The 15,886-nt window shown below is 35.7% G+C and overlaps 1 protein-coding gene across 1 annotated transcript in view; it reads right to left on the bottom strand.

Moving 5' to 3' along the window:
• Positions 1 to 2,131: 2,131 nt before the first annotated feature.
• Positions 2,132 to 15,886, bottom strand: part of ATP13A3 (ATPase type 13A3) — an 80,726-nt gene continuing 66,971 nt past the window's right edge. The window contains exons 29-31 of the mRNA XM_006873130.1: positions 14,914 to 15,002; positions 11,400 to 11,480; positions 2,132 to 2,465 (exon numbers count right to left, since the gene is read on the bottom strand). Of these exons, the coding sequence (XP_006873192.1) occupies positions 2,268 to 2,465; positions 11,400 to 11,480; positions 14,914 to 15,002 (368 nt within the window). The 3' untranslated portion in view covers positions 2,132 to 2,267. The remainder of the gene's footprint in view (positions 2,466 to 11,399; positions 11,481 to 14,913; positions 15,003 to 15,886) is intronic.

Below are 15,886 nucleotides of genomic sequence, written 5' to 3'. Positions count from 1 at the left end.
ACAGTGAGGACCAATCTATCTATGACACTGAGTAGGACCCACACCTGGATTCACAGACTTTCTTCTAATAACATTCTGGAAGCTATCAATCACAACTTTAGCAACCCACTTTGTCTATAGTCAAAACTAACTTTCCTACAAATGCTTTATCCAACTATCTAAAAAACCTTACTCCTTTGAAAACAATAAGGACATCTGAAATATAAAACCCATATAAACTCTAAATGTTTAAAAATAAGCAGGGGAGGGTACTTCAAAAATAGTTATTTATGATCATGCTCTAAAAGATGTTAAATACAATTTGATAATTGGACTTTTAAGCTGTTACTTAGCAATTACTTATTATATGCCTCAGTATTTAAACCAAAGAATAAAATTTCCAATTCTGGGAAATCACTAAAGAATAACACGTATACATACTGAAAAAGAATACGGAAATTATAGAACAATCAAGATATTACATAGCTACAGAAAACGGTGCTAATTCACAGCTCAAGAGGTCTAAGATGCATAGCTTTATAGAATCATTCATGGAAAAATTATTCTATAATCTAGTATATATTAATATTGTATTAATACTTTCTGATGGAAAACTTCGATGATAGTTTTTCTAAGAATCATCAGTGGCAACAGCAATAACAGTGATCCTGAGTGTAACTTACATTTTTCTACAGTTACCAAGTATCATTCAGGTCTCTGCAGCATAAAGAATGAGAGCCACAGGGCTCTCTTGTTCTGGATGACACTTGGTAAATTACTACTGTACAACAAGAAAATAGTGATCAGCTAGAAATGGGAAGCACAGGCATGTTACTGGCGAGGAAGAACATAGTAGTTAGTGTCCATTCTGTATTTATCCTAATTGTGGGGCTTTTGCCAAACTGCTGGATCTTACTTACCTATAGAAAGCATTTTTAAAGTTACTTTAATTTTGCTTATATTTTAAAGATCACCCAGACAAAACAGAAAAGCGAAAAATACTTTCCACATTTTGGCTCAATGAATGCTTACTCTTTGACTTTGTGTCTTCAATTTTTTTTTTTCCTCCCAGATATTTCCACAACCAAATGTGTTCATTTATAAACACCTATAGAAGCTGATCTCAAATCGTTTAACAGCTGGCATCTGGTGCCACCTAGTGACATAAAACAAAGTGCCACTAAGTTCTTAATACTTCCAAAACAAAACAAAAAACAGCAGTCATTCAAATTAACTTTTCTTTTTTTTTTTTGAAACTCTCATTATTGACAGGAGACAAGGATCAAACTTAAAACTCTTAGGGGAAATGCTAAGAAACTAAAAATAAGATACTATTATCCCATGTCTTTAAGTAACTGAAAGGGTAAAAGGAATAAATAACATTTAAAATAATATAAAGGGTAGAAGGGGACAGGGAGAACAAACAGAAAAACCCCAACCAGGCATGAAAAGGTATTAGAATGTTGGATCCATGTCTATTGGCAAAGAATCTTTTCACCTAGTGAAAAAGTTCTCCATCATCTAACTGAAGCAAATTATATTACTGACACCACATACAGCACAAGATCCATTTAATAGCTTTGAGAGACATCACAAGAAAGCAGAGAAGCACCTTGCTGATTAGAAAAATAAAACCCAGGCAGTTTGTACAGAAAATATAAAAGCATAAGTGGAAATTACCTGAGTTGTTCTATCAGCAATATCATACAATCTCACTCCTACTGTAGGCCATCCAAAGAAACCAGTCTATGTATACAGAATTCTTTGGAAGAAATATTGGAATTAAATGAAAACAAGTTTCTGAACTGTATTCACTAGAGTCTAATTAACACCTAATTTTAATAATCACTAATTTATGTCCGGTGTGTAGATACTTTTTCTAATAAGAGGATTATTAAAATAAATGTTACGGGGTTGGCCATTCTTCAAATGCTAATACTGTCTACAAACCTACCAGACACTATTTTTCTTCTTTTCCCAATCTAAAAAAAACCATTATGGGTTTAAAAAAAAAAAAAAAATCTGAAAATGTATATAATATTTAATCAGTGGATGAAGATTATTACAGGACTTTCTAGATGGATTAACTGACAAGCCAGTACCTTTTGTTTTAATTTGTTTAAGGTAAATAAACAAACAAAAAAAGGCTCTGAAATCAGCTACTATAACCTAGAGGTCACAAATGGCATAAATTTCATTGGGGTCACTCTGACACACTGGATCAGAAAGTCCTGAAATTACATTCTCCTGAATACTGCTATTCGCATACCACTGGGACTAATTCCTTACTATGTTATGGTGATGATTTGACATGATCCGTTCTCCTTAAAGAAAGCCTTAGCTTCTGTTGTTGTCTGAGGTTTGGGTGGCCATTCTGGATCAACCAAGAGCTCCTGTGCCAGGTACATGTACTTTGCCTTTGGTATTTTCTTTCTACAGCTTAGGACCCAGGACAAGCAACACTTTCCCCAACGATCCACTGACTCCTAAGAAAATAAGAGAAAAGACTAGTTGATTAAAGGGTTCAATACTTCAAAACAGGTTTCATGTAGTATACAATTGGAACAGACATTTAAGAGGAAATTATTTCTGAGAGCCACAAACAATCCAAAAATCCATGTTGAAAACTCAACTTTCAATTAAGTTGGAACAGATTATTTTTTAGATTAGATTTTTTTGTAATCAATGTAATTAACCTCATTTTATTTAGTTGCACAAGGGGGCTTCAAGTTTGTGGGAAAATTCAATGACCTATTAATTCCATTTTCCATAAACTTTTTGAAGCCCTTTGCATGTACCTATCCCTCTTGTGTGCCAAAAACCCTTAAAGCCAATACAGAATGGGACTCTATAATCCTTTAACACAAAAAATGTCTAATATGTTAAAAATAACTTTATTCACACAGAGAGCAATTCAGATATTTATCCCTTCGTATTTTATGCTAAGTTATCTATGAGTACTATTGCTCCTAAGGAGCTCTGGTAGCGTAGTGGTTATGAGTTGGGCTGCTAACCTCAAGGTCAGCAGTTCCAAAGTACCAGCGATTATGCAGGAGAAAGATGAGGCTTTCTGTGCCCGTAAAGACTTATAGCCTCGGAAACCCTATACAGGGTCATTATGAGTTGGAACTGACTCCATGGCATCCAACAACAACACTATTGTTCCTAGCATCTTAGCAATTTGATCATCTTTGGAAGAGTAGTGTAAAAATATCATCGCTACTATGTTTAGTAAGTATGACCTTAATAAACAATTAAATGTATATTAAACAGAGGGCTGGAAGGTATACTCAGAATTTGGCTTAGACTAAAAAAAAAAAAAAAGGCCTGTAATACTAGAATCTATTTATGTTCACCTCTGAAGAACAGTCAAGTCTTAATTATCTTGGCTGTTGCTTCTCCAAAGCAAAATTTACATCTCACATTGTTTTGCTTTACTTTGGTTTGCCTGACAATACACAACCTGGGCTACAACTAGCTCTAATTTCAATTGAAGCAATCCTAGCATAGACATTAACATAACTGGGACGAATATTAAAAATTTAACATCCAAAATACCTTTATGATCAAGAAAGGCAAAACTGCTATGACAAATATATTTTGAAACACTAAACTGGCCAGCAGAGAATAGCAAAGACACTTTAAGAGCATGGCAGACAATTACTCCATGCTTTCCACTTTCAAGGTTGTCGAGTTTCCTTTGTCAATAGAACACATTAAGCTACTAAGAATATAAGGCAAGACTGTGGCCACAACCAACTTCTACTGGTGGGGATAAATATTATTCTATTAAACTCTACGGTGGTAAGGACTATTGATCTAGCGGCCCTCTTTATTGAGTTGTTACCATTACCTTAAATGAAGTCCAAAAAACCATATTCAGCATTAGGATACAGAAGAGACTACACATGAGGTACTTCAAGTTACGCAAATTATGGACAACAATTCCTTTCCAGGATAAGCACATGCATAACGAATCTTAATAATTAACCTGAGATAACAGTGCATATGTGGATCTACCTTTTTCCAAAGTGTTTAAATTCTTCCATTTAATTAGGCAGAAAAGATCATGTTCCTAAATCAATCTGAAATCTGTCACTTTCTATTTGTATTATGGCAAGTATTATTGTTAAGGGACCACAGAAAAAGGTTAATGTTGATTTCTGGCTTTTAACAAAGCAGAAACATAATTGAACAAGGCCTTGCTGGTCCTGCAGAAACTGCCAGGTTGAATAGTAAAGATGACAGCAAGCTGAGTTTACGAAGAGTTTGGAAAGTCAGGCCAAGTGTATCGGAATGAAAAGCACAACACTATGAGGGTAAGTCTAAAAGTACTGCCACTAGGGTTCCAATTTATGCATGCACATGTTTATGCTAAACAAAACATGTTTAAACATGTCTCTGATCAGTGGATGGCTGCAGTCAAGTTCCTTCAGTAATACACTTGTCTTAGTTTTATTAGAGTGGCTTAAAAAAAAAAAAAAAAAGGTATAATCAGCTTCCAAGAAGATCTGCTGAACCAGTTAACAGAAATGGTCAGCTCAGAAGGTCAGCAAAGGGATAATCTTGAGAGATTTTCTTGAAAGAAACAGTATGTTCAATAGTACGTTCGCGGCTTATTATAAGGAAGTTTTAAGAAAATGGAAAACTACCTTGGTGAGCAAAAGGCCAGAAAAGTTGTGCTGAGAAATTGTTTTCATCAAAGCAATTTGAGGATATCAAGGGGCTGTACTATGAAAATTTCCCTGGGAAACCTTACCACATTCATCCCACAGCTCTGACCTTGCCTCTTCAGACTTCTTTTTGTTCCCCAAACACAAACAACATTTAAAAGGAACAAGATCTAAGTCCCTGAGTAAGGATGCCCAAGCTGCCATGTTTTACATGGTATAATAAAGAGTGTAGCACCCTTCAGAATATGGGCAGAGTTAAACAGTGGATACCTTGAGAAACAATAGCTTCATGTTTTGATATTTTTGATTAATGAAGAGGAGGAGGTTATGAGTTTTATAGCAATACTTTTTGACTTACCCTTATATATTTAAATCCATTGCTCCCTACCTGTAGACAGTGAGGCAAACTACAAAATTAAAACTTAATTACAAACAGAATCATAGCTGAATAGTATTCTTTTTTACATTAAAGTGCATGTTTAAAATAATAATCCTCACATCCCTATTAAAAGCAACATACACGTGCCAAAATTTCAAAATAAAAATTTTTTAAGTTGGGAAGAGCACAAAGGATTTTCCCCACCACAATTAGAAACATGTTCTGTACCTGAACCCTCAACTCCCCCAAGCATCATACACACAAAATACAAACACAGGTCTATTAGTTTACAAACACACATACATACCACAAACACCCTCAAACACAGTATCATTCACCATAGGAGAAAACAAAAGGTGTGAGAGGCATGCTAGAATGAGAAAGATTCAAGGGAGAGATGACAGAGGCCAGGGGGAAAAGGGAGCACTGGGCAACAAGAAGACAATGAGGTGGGCATACAGAGCTAGAATGAACACTTGGGTCTCCTACAATATCCAGGGCATAGAGCCCTGAAGCAAGAGAACACACAGCACTTATAGCAACTATTTTTTGGTTTGCTCTGAAAGGAATACTTAAATAAACAAACGTATCCCCCAGAGAAGGGAGAGAGGTTGCCATAGACCAGCAGAGAAACTAGGAAGAGCTTTCAAAAACAAATCTAGAGATAAAATCCTCTTGCTTCTCAGACCATTACAAGCTGCTCATTCCAGAGCCAAATGACAATTTACTCTTAGCAATGTCTTTTAGGAAATGTTTTCATGAGTAGTATGTAAATAAAGCCATGCTTGTGGGGGGAAAAGTATTGCAATGGTTCTCTGGTTTTCATGAAAGTCTTCTTCCATACCAATCCTGAATATAAAACAAATGCAATCATAATTAACATTCCACTCACATAAGCTTCAATAATACTCTTAGTAGGATGACGTAATGGGCACAAATCCTCAGGCTGGATAAAATTACATGATAGCATGTAGACGACTAGCTTCATTCATATGCTTGGAAATCATGTCAAAATCAGTTATTCTAGTTCCACATCTACAACTATTAAGTGAGTGGTCTCAGCGTACACAGGACAGGCACAAATACTTTTAGTAAGAGAATATATGGCACAGGTATTCTCAAACAGGGGTAATGCTTTACAGCAAACCACTGATGATGGACCCTCACCACTGGACAATTTCATTCAGTAGGTCTAGCGTAGGAGCACTGATGGTGTAGTGGTTAAGAACTCGGCTGCTGCCCAAAAGGTCACCGGTTCAAACCCACCAGCTACTCCCCAGGAGAAAGATGTGGCTACCTCCTCCTGTAAACCTAAGGGGGCAGTTCTACTCTGTCCAACAGGGTTGCTATAGGTTGAAAATGACTTAACAATGAGCTCAGGTGAAGGATGCAATAAGGCATTTGCATGAATATCTTTGCTTAAAACAGTCACTGAAATATCAAGCACCTTTTTTTTTGGAGGTGGCGAGGGAGGGTGTACTGAAAAATAGTATTAACATCTGGGGCTGCTAAAAACATTATAGGAGAAAGGATAGCAACATAAAAGCTCTAGTTCTTACTATCTGCAAATGGTTTACTTAACTCGGTTTGATATGATTCGACAGGCATTTACTGAGACAGTACCTCTTTTGTAAAAATCCTACTTCCTGTAACTAAATTAGGTTAGTTACATGAACATTTAGCTGAAAAAATCGAACTCATGTTGAAAATGTCTACTACTAAATAAAATGACACTTTAAAAAGTTAATTTGGTCTTTAATAGATAGAAGTTTTGTTGTATTATGGTTGTGGAACTAGTAAAACTGAATTTGAATTCTGGTTCTAACAATGTTTCTTCAGCTGTGAAAACTAGGGTAAATAGAGACTAAAGATATTCTTCTTATCTCTCAAAGTTGTTGCAATGATATATAAGACGCCTCACACAGTGCTACCACATAGTTGGTATCGTTTGTCTCCATGCTGGAATATGATTGTTAGATTCGTTTATCTCTCCATGGCTCCATAAATGATATATATGAGGAAATGCAGCATAAAGGACATTCCTCATGAAACCAGAAACCCTGGGTTCAACTCTCACTTCTGCCATTCATGTAGCTAACTTGTTAAGTCGAATGAATACTCTGCTCTGCTTCTTCATCTTCTTCTAAAACAAGGTTAGAAATATTTTAGGATTAAAAGGATCCAGAGGTATTATGTATAAAATTATCTATAAACTATAATATCTCACAATGATAAGATTATGCCCTAACAGAGTTCAGCTACAATTATTTATTTATTTTTTGAAGTGAAGGAAGCAAGATCATCTTTGTCAATCACTGCCCATCCAGTGATAAGAATACATCTTGTATAGTGCCTTGTGAGATCTCTAGGCTTTTGAACATGGTTAAGACAGATTTCTACATGAGGTTCTTTACTTCCCTACTCAACTGTATAACTGTATAGTCCAGTTCCAACTCAACTGAGTGGTTCCTACATGGTAAAGAAGGAAGAAGCTCTAAAGAGCAGCAAGTCACTCTCTCACCTTTACTTTCTTATTCACCACTGACACAGGGTTTCTTAATCTCAGCACTACTTATATTTTGGGTGGAAAAATTCTGTATTATGCAAGGTTTAGCAGCATCTTTGTCCTCTCCAACCAAGTGCTAGTGGCAACCCCCTTCCCCAGTGTGACGATCAAAAATGTTCCCAGATGCTACCAAATATCCTCTGGGGGAAAATCATCCACAATTGAGAGCTTTATGGTAATACAACTAACTGACTAGCACTTGAAGGGTCACAAACAAGAATGGCAAAACCATATTAAACATAGAAACATTCGAAAATGAAAGTGAATCACTCTGTGCTGAAAGGTTATGTAAACTCCTTCTAAAGGCAATCACTTAAAAAAAATGATGCTTTCTTAATTTTGATCACAGCAATGGAAGACTAAATTTGCTATCTACTCAGTGCATCTCAGACTCAGTCAGCACATGGGGTATTTTCTCCACTGAGCCTTTTAGAGGTAGGACTTCACCCTCACATGAGACACACAAACTCTTAAAAATGAGGATAGACACTAATCAATAAATGTCTTTAAAAAATTGAGATTTTAGAAAATCATAGACTGCTCTGCCATTTAATTTTGGTTGAAAAGGAGAGGGACTTTAAATATTTTAAAGGAGCTCTACGGCACCCACTTTTGACTAAATCAAGTAACTCCTCTTCAGAACATGCATTTCCTGTTTGGACCACTAGAGATCTCTTTGGAAAGATCAGTTTACATTATTTTCCTCAGTTTGGGTCTTACCAATGCAGATATTTAATGGAAGGGCTGATGATGATAGGAGCCAAAATTACTCCCCTAAAGCAATAAAGTAAAGTAACCCAAAAGAAAAATATGGATAGGGAAGAGACTAAGCTTGAACTCTGGTCATATCCACTACTAGGAGCAAATGGACATTGTATTGCTTTGAGAAAAAGTAACTAAGGCTGATTCCAGATTTACTCCATCATTATCAAAACATCAGTAGTCCTCATAGAAAAGAAAAGAAAGGAAATGGCTTTTATTAAAACAACCCTGCAATACTCTGTAGAGACATCAACCTGCTGAATTATCAAAATAAAGCTCAAACAAACAAACAAACCCCACAAGGTTAAGAAAATCAGAAGTGAGACTTTATACTATCAAGTTCTCTATGCTCAAAAAGAGCTGGCTCATACCTTTGATTCCCTGCTACCAGATTTACAAATAAGTCTATTAAGATAAACCCATATTTTCTATTATGAGCCACTTTAATATTCTAACACTAAGAAATGTGTTTTAGTCTTCTGTTTCTTCTCTCTCTCTTTTTAACTACAAGGTTAGTGCTATGTTTCAAATAATAGGTTATAAATACCTAAAGAGCCAAAAGTCCTACTAAGTCATGGTTCACATAAAAATGAGCACTGTCTCTGAATTTTTTCTGAATGGTGAGAGACATAAAATAAGTAAAAAAAAAAAGCCAGCGAAAATAATCATTAAGAAACAAGAAACAATTCCTCAAAATGTGCCTTTGAGCTCTGAACCAAAAAGAAAATACTCCCATTTCTAGTGGGCCTCATGAAAACAGAAATGTTAGTACTAACAACAGATAGAAATGGAAAATTAACTCTCCCCTTTCAGGATAAAACATAAAACCTTTACACACACATGGAAAGTTAGGATTGGATGGAAATAAGACTTATGAAATTTCTGAAGTCCTGAAAATCCTGTAACATGTTTGTCATGCATTTTCTAGGACTTCTGTAAAGAAATGAAATGCAAAGCATGGGGGAAAAGGGTTTTAGCAAGACATAACAAAACACCACCCTACGTAATGCAAAGTGCACAACTAAAAGCCTAAATACACGTGAAGAATTGATAATAAGTGCTAATTTCCAACCTGTGGTGGCTGTGTGGTGGTGAAGCGATATTCTCCTTGTTTGTCTCGACTGAACACAATTTTCCAAAGGATCGTGTCAAGGAAGAAGTTCTGAGAGATATCCAGTGAGTTCAGAATTAAAAAGGACTAAGTCATTCTTTATCAATGTGCACATTTAAAAAGGCTCACACAATGTTGTATCATAGGTGAAAAACATGATTTTTAACTTTCAAACAGAGAATTTCAATTAATACTGCAAAAGGATAATGAGTAACAGCAGGACCTTGTAACAAATATAAATCATCACAAATTTGCTGAAAAGGGACTTCTAAATTTTCCACAAAATATGGCTTTCATAAGAATCCTTAAATCTTTCCCATATTGAAACAATGCTCATAATAATGAAGTCTTTGTCTTAGCACTAAGTTATTTTCATTGAATTAATATCTATTATCTATAAAATAAATTTCATTAATGTTCAATATAAGTAATTCTTTTGATCATAATAATAACAAGAGATGATGAAATAAGTCTAAAACTTTTTTTAATCTTAGTAAACAACATCAGTGAAAAACAAAGCTACACTGTAGAGAAAGGAATACATTTAGAATAAGACATATTAAGTGTGCTTTCCATTGTCCAAATATATTTCACTGGGAAATTTAGGAAGTGTGGTACCACAATATCCATGTTGTCTACTGGATCCTGCATTTAAATACTAAGTTATTTTTTAAAAGGGTTTAACTGCAATTAAGTATAATTCCTAAGTCAAAAGTTCTTATCATTGAAGCACACATATTTTTCCACAAATTACCTTGATTTTAATTCAAGTCTGCTCCATGCAACCCCTAACTTAAAATCTTTACTCTCTCTCCCTCCTCTATTATAACTCATACAAGCGTGAATTCTAGTAGTTCTAAGCGCAGATAAAAGTTTATTAGTAAAAGCAGCAAATGAGAACGTGACAGCTTCTTTTAGTGACGCTGACTGAAAGGCAATCAATAATGAGAGGGTCCATATACAACAAACAGTGGAAACTGATTATCCCGAAGTTATTTCAAAGTGCCAAGAACCAATGCTGAGATTATTATATACTTTCAATACTCATGTTAGTAAGAGTATTCATTAATGATTCCTTCCTTAATCTTTCCTGACCCATGGGACACACAGTGCCCACCTACATTTCTGCCTCTGGGTTTAGTGGGACGCTACCATCCAATTTTGGAAGTCCTGGTGTAATGCTGTAGGATAAAAGCACTGGACCTGCTAACCACATGGGAGTCCTGATGGGATGCTGCAGGCTAATGTGTTGGACTGCATGGTTGGTTTGAACTGCAAGATTGGTGGTTCAAGCTCACCAGTCGCTCCTTGGAAACCCTATATAGGGTTGTTATGTGTTGGAATCGACTCGTCAGCACTTAACAAGTTTTTAGTATATGCTGACATCTGATGGGGGGTCCATATAGCTGCATGAGTCTGAATTTGTAGCACCTCTCGGGACGTATGCATCCTCAGTAATTTATCAAAATCCGCATTACCACAACAAAAAACCCCAATTTTTTCTCATTTCATTCAGAATGCCCTACATTACTGAAAAAAATTTAAAAAATAAAAACTTGGTTCTAAGCAGAACATAATTCAGTTTTAAATGGCTAATTGGGAGACTTTATTATAAACACCCACTCCGATTTCAGGGCACAGGTTCATTAATTTATGGTCCATCTGGGCACCGAGCTTCTCCTCTCCTCCAATCACTATGTCTTTTATTTATTTATTTTCCTTTCACTATCTCACTGCTTACTATCTCCATCTGCCAAAGTGTAACTAACTCAAACCTTTTAAGATGTCTATCCATTCATGAAACTACTATCTGCTAACAGAATTCAGCTAAAATGAAAATGTGGGTTTCCATATTGCCTATCCTGGTCTCAATTACCATTAAGTTGCTAAGTCCCAAAGCAGTAAGATGGCCATTTCAGTAGCGCTTACCTCCATCATGATAGAAACAAGGGCATTGACAAGAACAATGATAAGCAGAGTGATACGCCACTGATCTGGTATACACACTATCTGCAGGACAAAAAAAATGTAACGTTAAAACTGTGGTATTGTAATATGTTGTTGTTAAATGCCATCAAGTCAGTTCCAACCCACAGTAACCCTATATAGGGTTTCTGAGGAGTGGCTGGTGAGCTTGAACTGCTGACCTTCCGGTTCACAGTGGGGCACACCAGGACTCCATTGTAATACATGAAGTCAATATTATAGCATTATACCCTAAAAATCCAAATTTATTGAACTGCTATTACGTATTAGCACCTTCATATAACACGTTAGCTACTTAATCCTCATAATAATGCCAATATCATTCTTCAGATGATAAAAACTCAACATTTAAGTACATAGATTAAAACAAATGTTTTTTGAGCTTACAGCCAAATGCTATTTACTCAGACTACTATGTTAGTTTGAACTGCAAAGTCACTTGCTCAAATTCACCATTTGCTCCTAAGAAACCCTATACAGGGTCGCTATGAGTCGGAACTGACTCGACGGCACTTAACAACTACACCATGCCCATAATTTAAAAAGTAAAATCCTGTCATTAAGCAAAAGCTGGAACCTATGTTAGGTGAAAATCTGTCACAGGGAAATGGATGTTTTCCATTATATAAGTGACAGAAATGTGGTAAGACTGTATGCACCCTCTCAAAGGTGGAAACTGTGCATTATAAAAATGGTCCTATCAAGTTCTGACTTTCACTGTAAATCGAAACTCTCATCACAATAACACAAATTCATAAAAGAACTTAGAGTTTAAAAAATCCAATTTGTTTACTTTAAAATCTGTAAAGCTTAAAAAAGAAAACCCCATTCATGAATTCATATTCAATTAGCAAATATTTTTTATCAAGTACCTGTGATACTATGCTAGTTAATAAGGAGTGATATGATCTACATTTTTTAGAATGAACACTATAGGAATACAGTGGGGAAGATAGCCATAGTAATCTAGGCAATAGAGGAGAGTAGTCTCAACTCAGGTTAAACAAAAGGGATTAAAGGAAAGGAAGAAACAGACATTCTGGATTAAAAAAATAGGAAGATGAAACAATATACGACAGGATGAATGTAAAGCTAATGTTCTCCCATGCAAACTATCACATAATTCACAATGAAACATTAAATTTAAAAAAATAGGAAGAACTGTAGTCAACTATAAAAAGAGAAGAAAAAGACAAGAAAATGCATACAAACACACAGAGATATTTGTTCATGACTTGGCTAAGTGGTGATGCCAAGAAACAGACAAGAAGCAGGGTTGAGAGAAAGCATGGTAAGATTCATTTTAGAAAAGGTAAATTAGAGACAACCTAAAAATCCATCAGAAGAGGACTTGTGGAATACACTATGAGAAAATTCATGCAATGAAACACTTCTTCCACGAGGCCTATATAACTGATATCTAAACTTGATGACATACAAGAAGGAAATATTTAAAGTCAGATCTCACTCATATGCCTACAAGCAAAAATACTAAAAATCAAACACCCTTAATTCATGTTAAGAACACTATAAAAGGAAGATTCCTTAACCTTACTTTAGAAAGTACCTATGTCCAGAAATCTACAGTAAACATCCTCTCAGTGAAATATTACAACCAGGAAGAAGACAAGAATATTCACTAATACTACAAATAATATAAGGAAGGGATATGTCAGAGGAAATTTATAATTGTTTATAAATGATGGCAATCTATACAGAAAACCCTAGAGATCTACAAATTGGGAGAAAGTTCAACCAGGCTGTTAGATAAAGACAAAAATCCATAACTTCTACACAATCTGACTCTTAAAGAAAATTAAACTATTTTATGATCTCATACATACATGCTAAGTCCATAATGAAAAGTCAGAGAATGAGAGGAAAAGATCAGAACAGGTTCTCTCATGAGGTCTGGAGGAAGATACACAAGGATGCCTCGATGGCATCGGCAATGTTAACTTTTTTAGTTTGGGTGAAGGACTCATAGTCGTTCACTGCATTATTATTATGCTTAATATACCACATGGTGTGTATGTCTGCAAATACAAAATATTTCACGATTCACAAATTATTTAATAAAAAGAGTGCACTAAATAGTAAAGAAGAGACATCATTGCAGATTACACAAGACGGAGGTTGGTAAAGGACAAAATTAACAAGAGTTATCAGGATCAAGGCTATTTTTGCTCTTGAAGACCAAGAGACATTTCAACTTGTTTGTAAACAACTGAAATAAGACTATGAACAAAAAAATAAAGAAAGATAAAAGTAACAGGTTTAGCAAATAAAAGTTGCTACTGCATTGAACTCTGGTAGTGTAGTGGTTACGAATTGGGCTGTGAACCACAAGGCCAGCAGTTTGAAACTATGAGCTGTTCTGCAGGAGAAAGATGAGGCTTTCTGCTCCCATAAAGATTTACAGCCCCAGAAATCCTGTACAAGGTCGCTATGAGTCGGAACCAACTTGATGGCACTAGACAACAACAACAACATTGCATGGAGAGAAAGATGTAGCTTTCTGTTCCTGTCAAGATTTAAAGCCTGGGAAACCCTATGCAGGGTTGCTATACGTTGGAACCAACTCACTAGCACAAACAACAACAACTCTAAACCCAAAAGTTAAAGGTTCAAGTCCATTAATGATACTTCAAAAGAGAGGCCTTGAGATGTACTTCAGCCATTAAAAACACTACAGAGTACCATTCTACTCTGACATGACATGGGGTCACTGACTCCATGGCCAATTAATTTTTGCAAGTTGTTGTTGTTGTTGTTATGTGCTGCGGAGTCGATTCCGACTCATAGCGACCCTGTACAGGATTTCCAAGGCTGTACATCTTTACGGGAGTAGAAAGCTCCATCTTTTCATGTAGTGGGGGTTAATATAACTCTATCTTAGAAAATTTACTAAGAAATGGTCCTGAGAAAAAGGAATGTGGGCAGGTTTACCCTGGTAAGGTAAGGCAAAGGAGAGGGCTAGCTCCTAAGTCCCAATTACATACCCTTTCTGTGGCTTTTACTAAAATTTCATGTAATACTAATGTTATTTTCTATTATTATCTTACTACTGCTATATAGGTCCTGGTGTGATGCTGTGGGTTAATGCACGAAACTGTAAAGCCGTTTGAACTGCAAGGTTGGCAGTTCAAGCTCACCAGTTGCTCCTCGGAAACCTTATACAGGGTCGCTATGGATTGGAACTGACTCGACGGCACCTGACAACAAAAACACTGCTATATCGGAGACCTGGTGTGGCACTGTGGGTTAATGCACTGAACTACAAGGCAGGTCTGAATTGCAAGGTCAGCAGTTTGAGCTCAGCAGCCACTCCTTTGAAATCCTATACAGGGTCATTATGAGTTGGAATCAACTTGAAGGCACACAATAGCAACAACTACTATCTAAGGTGCAATGTACCATCAAAAACCAATAATAAATTATGGGACCTAATCCTTACCTGAAGAACCTGGTCAATAGAGGCAACTGGATGTAACATGATGAATAATATGACAACATATAAAATAATCACAGATGCAACAAAAAAATCTAAAAAAGAAAGGAAAATAATTAAAAGTTTATTAATTTAAATAAATAAAAAGGGCATACAATAACAGTTACTATATACAATTGCATGCCCTAAATTTGGTTTTGAATAATGCTACTTTGAAGAAGTAAAGAAAACAAGCATGTGCTTTATGTTATTTCCTGAAACATGAGACGCTGATCAGTCCTCCTTGCCCAGCTGAAAAGATTCACGTGTGGCATGTATTAAAGCCCCTTAGCTTTAACCTTAAAGTACTTCAGAAAATAATTTAGCACTTATCATATACATAGATAATTTATTTGTATTTCCAGACATTTATTTGTATTTCCCCAAGACAGACACTCATTTTATAAAATCAGGACAATATACACAAATAGGAGACTAAACTATGATCTGGCCATATGAGATTATCATTTAAAATATGCCTGCAATGACATTTATCACTAAAATGTAAAAATGCTGAGTAACACAAGTGATTTTTCTGTTAAATGATTCCCATTTTCTCCTTGACTTCCTACAAGAAATATTTCCACAGTAAATATTAGCCAAAAGCCCAAGACCAAGTTGATCTTTAAGCGGGGGCTAACTAACTCCCACTCTACCTCACTAACAACAAAATTCTGTCTTACTATGTTAGCTGGGAGTGACAAATTCTATCCAACAGTAGTTCATATCACTTTCCAAACTAAAAAACTTCTCCCTGTTCATGGCCATTGTATTTAGTGTGTATATACAAGCAAACACATGTGCATGCACAAACATATTTTTTAATAACATCAGTTTGAACCACAAGGTCGGCGGTTAAGAGTCACCAGTTGCTCCTAGGAAACCCTATACTGGGTTGCTGTTAGTCGGAACTGACTCAATGGCATTTAACAATTAATTA

This window comes from Chrysochloris asiatica, unplaced genomic scaffold, assembly GCF_000296735.1.
Source record: "Chrysochloris asiatica unplaced genomic scaffold, ChrAsi1.0 scaffold00224, whole genome shotgun sequence".
Classification (NCBI taxonomy): Eukaryota; Metazoa; Chordata; class Mammalia; order Afrosoricida; family Chrysochloridae; genus Chrysochloris; species Chrysochloris asiatica.
Note: the sequence above shows the minus strand (reverse complement) of the source record. Positions and strands in the feature narration are given on the sequence as shown.